The sequence below is a fragment of the Pseudomyrmex gracilis genome, unplaced genomic scaffold (genome assembly GCF_002006095.1).
Source record: "Pseudomyrmex gracilis isolate BER0280 unplaced genomic scaffold, ASM200609v1 scaffold_702, whole genome shotgun sequence".
Classification (NCBI taxonomy): domain Eukaryota; kingdom Metazoa; phylum Arthropoda; class Insecta; order Hymenoptera; family Formicidae; genus Pseudomyrmex; species Pseudomyrmex gracilis.
Window position 1 is genome coordinate 38,155 of NW_018021286.1, and position 4,315 is coordinate 42,469.

General features: G+C 29.9%; 1 protein-coding gene across 1 annotated transcript; it reads left to right on the forward strand.

The window, feature by feature from the left end:
* Window positions 1-108: 108 nt before the first annotated feature.
* LOC109861352 (neprilysin-like) lies at window positions 109-3,905 on the forward strand. The gene is made up of 13 exons (XM_020440974.1): window positions 109-311; window positions 546-725; window positions 970-1,080; window positions 1,523-1,664; window positions 1,762-1,934; window positions 2,039-2,212; window positions 2,392-2,498; window positions 2,639-2,712; window positions 2,824-2,872; window positions 2,953-3,020; window positions 3,089-3,228; window positions 3,382-3,549; window positions 3,658-3,905. The coding sequence occupies exons 1-13, from the start codon at window positions 171-173 to the stop codon at window positions 3,832-3,834; spliced, it is 1,704 nt and encodes a 567-aa protein (XP_020296563.1). The 5' UTR covers window positions 109-170; the 3' UTR covers window positions 3,835-3,905.
* The last annotated feature ends 410 nt before the right edge of the window (window positions 3,906-4,315 follow it).

Sequence of the window (4,315 nt, forward strand, 5' to 3'; positions counted from 1 at the left end):
ATTACTAAGATGTAGAAAATATATCATTAATATTTTTCTTTAAAACAAACAAATAGTTACAGTTTACAATAAAAAACACGTTTTTTTGTTGATTTCCAGAGGGCTTTGATGCGGACGAACAGAACTTCTTTTGGGGCATTGTAAATAGGTATCTCAAATGGCCATTGATTATGTCTCGTCACGAATGGGACGATAGAAATTTGACATGGCAAAATGTGAGCGATAGTTTGCATGAAAATGGGTTTGATAATGGCCTTTACGATATAGTAGTTCAAAGACAAACGGAGTCATCAAATAGTAACATTATCTTTGTATGTATATTGATACAAAATATATTATAAATTATATTTAATTATATTTACTGTAATACTTTATATACAACATAATAACACACATTTAATGTATCCATTTAAGTAGAGCAAAAATGTGTAATTAAACAATCAAAGCAATTACGCAATCGCAAATAACAACGCGTACATAAGTGTGTAAACACTGTAGATTAAATTTGATTAAATTTCTATAACACACAATTTTATTATTTTTAGATAAATGAGCCTACCAACTTTTCTTCGTGGATTACGAAAGGTACTGAAAAGGATGAATATGAATCCTTTATCGTCACAACTGCAAAAGCAATTATAGAAAACAACGGTGGTACCGTCGAGATCGATATTCTTACTCAAGATGTACGTGATATCGTAGACTTTGAGAAAGAATTGTTTACCGTAAGTATGTGTGTGAAACATAAGAGTATAGTAATAAAACAAGTATAGTAATAAAACAGACACAATTAAAAATTTTTAAGTTTTTCTTACTACTTTCAATGTACTTCGTATGTGATTGTTTATGTAATATTTGTTTTCTTACTACTAGTGATTTTTTCCTACTACGAGTGAAAATTTTATAGTTTCATTATCTTTAATAGCCGATTGTTTAAAAAAACTTTTCAATTGGTTTAATTAATCACAGGTGACAATAAACTTTAAAGACAACAATATTAGTTCTAATGCTTCTATTCTGTTAACAATTCAGCAATTTCAAGAAGAGTATGATAAACAGCATCCCGGAAACCGTGGGAAGGTTTGTGAATATATATATATATATAACTTACACGCTTTACTATATACGGGTGTTCGACAATCACATTAACCTTTCTCGTAGGCAGATAGAAGGAGTAAAACTGAGTCGAAAAGTCCTGAACCATTTTTTTTCTATTACATATAATAAAGGAGTAAATATTGAAATCAAGCCAATCAGCGCCGACCTTTCGTCAGGATCACGTCAGTGAGCCGTGCGGAGCGTACACGCACACCAGTGTGGTTCACTGACGTGCGTTCGGCTAAAAGTCGACGCTGATTGGCTTGATTTATTCAATAATTACTCCTTTATTATGTGTAATAGAAAAAAATGATTCAGGACTTTTTGACTCAGTTTTAGTCATTCTATCTGCCTACGAGGGATGTTAAAGTGATTCTCAAACACTCTGTATAAACTGTAAGAATGATTAGAATTTTATTTACAGATAGATTGGTATACAACCATTAAAAAAATATTTGCGCTAGAAGGAATCGCGATCGAACCGTCTGAGAAGATCATCGTTAATAAGTTCACATATTTTAGTAACTTGGTATCGTTGTTAGAACGCACACCATCTCGTACTATTGGTAACATTTTTGAACAAAGAAATTTAAAGTGATAATACATCATAAAGTACGAAAAATATATCTATACATTATTAATTTATTAACGTAATAACTGTAGGTAATTACATGCAATGGACCATATATAACCATAAAATTAATAATCTAATAACATACTCACNACTGACTCGTTTCGTAAGTCAAACAAAGAGAATGTGCGAAAATAATANCTTGGATGTTGCTATTTGCCACGAATATGTAAAAAAATATGTATTGCCCGAAACTATACACGATGTAAGATTCATACGGTTTAAAAAATTACACAATTGAAAAAGTTATAGTTTAAATATATTACATATGACTTCACGTATATTACAAAATTCTCATTCTCATTCTAGATCATACAAATAATCACTGACGTTAAAAGTGCCGTTCAAAACCAAATAAAACACTCCACTTGCATGAACGAGCCGACAAAAAGAGCGTGTATTGAGAAACTCGCTTATATAGGACACAATATTCAATTCGAATTATACACCAACACAAGTGAAGTTGACAAATATTACGAAAAAGTAAGTACACTTGATACAAAAAGAATATTTATATTGTATACAGCTTTTATTAGCTGTTGTCTATTCTTGGTATCAAGATAAATCGTACAAATATTTGAAACAATTTTGATTTATCCGTTCTACAATCGTAACAAGTCAGTACAGAAAAACATGTCTTAAATTTATGTAATGTATTTCAGATGAATGTCGGTACGACACATATCGACACTCTAATAAATCTATCTACATTCAAAAGAAGAAAAATGTTAAGCTCGCTACGGACACCGAGTAACGAAACTTTTTCAGAGTAAGACTTTTTACATTTCTATTTTTCAATATATAACATATACTACATATGTTATAAAACACACATATAAGTATAATATATGTATATCAAAGCGAAAAACTTTTAAGTAACTTTAATTTTCTAAATTTTTTCTTTTCTAGTTTTTATAAAGTGGATATCAATCTTGCATTACAAGAGACTACTGCTTACTATAATGAATATCTCAATAAATTCGGTAAACTTTTATAGTTAATTAAATTAAAATATGTGTGTGTGTACTAAACCCATGTACTTTACAAAATTTTAAAGTTTACTAATAATGTTCTTTTTCTCATCTTTTATGTAGTCATTCCTCTTGCCTATTTCCAAAGTTCTATAAATAGCGGTCATTTTCCGTAAGTTTCTTGTAACAATTTATTAAAAAAAATTAATTCGTGAAAAAAAATTTTAAAACTTTATACCTATTTTGTTTCAGATTCATAAGCTACGGATCGTTAGGATGTATTATTGCACATGAAATCAGTCACGCATTTCATACATTTGGTAAGTACTTTCTTACTAAATAATAATTTGCTAATGAAAAAACTTGTAAAATAGCATATTGTTTATAGATGGATCCGGTAAATACTGCAACATTGACGTACACCAGTGGCCGCAAAAAAATTTTGTAGAATTCATACAAATGTCAGAATGTTTTATGAATCACTATAATAAGTATACAGTTTCGGAATCACAACATATGAATGGTTCCGTAAGTAAATCACACATAAATAACACATTTCAAAAGTATCGTTAGAAATCTATTGAAAATTTGCGATAGCATTTAATTTTCTAAAGATAATTTTTTTTCTTTTTCTTTAAGTTTTCTAAGATTATATATATGTTTACTCGAATTTGTTCGCAGATGAACGGAACTACGACGCTTAAAGAGAACATTGTCGATTCTGCGGGCATTGCAGCTGCATATTACGCTTATAGGAACAGAAAAGCGAAATTGAACGAGACTGAATGGCGGCTGCAAGGACTAGAACAGTATAATGATGATCAGATCTTCTTCATAATGTATGCTCAAGTAAGTACTTAATAAGATGTTTGGACATACAACAAGATATAAAAAACTGAAATTTAATTAAAAATAAAGACATAGACAAAAATAGTGATATTATCTTTTCTTTTTTAGACGATGTGCGAAAGTTTTCTTCCGACAAAGTTACGAAACCGTACATCCAAGGTTCATTCTGCAAATGAAATTAGAGTTCTCAGCAGCCTTTCGAACTTTCCTGAATTTTCCGCAGCTTACAGCTGTCCCGTGGGAGCAGTAATGAATCCGGTGAAGAAGTGCGTGCTTTGGTACTAGAACGACGATTGTGCATCTGCAAAAATGTGAAAGCGATGTCCTTCTGCTTCGTACAAGTTATTTGAAAAATAATTTGCTATTACGTTAATACATACATATATATATATAAATATATATAAACATGTAAATGTAACACAAATTTATTTTTAACAATATAAACATTTTTGCTATGTATTCTTGTGTGTTTTTTGCATAACTAAGCCTTCCACAAAATATTTCTATCTTTTACATTTAAATGGAACATATTGCACTCACTGCTTGCTTTAAACTTGAAATCCTGCAAAGATATACTCATGTAAGTCATTGTATTGATACAATCTGTTTTTCTGTATACTCTGAAGATCAATAACAAAAACTAAAATAGTTCTGTTAGTGAAATATGTATATTCAAGAAATCAGGTCGAATTATCATCGATAAATTAGGAGGATAACATACAAATGTATGTCATATAAACTGCAATAATCTTAATATTCACTTTTA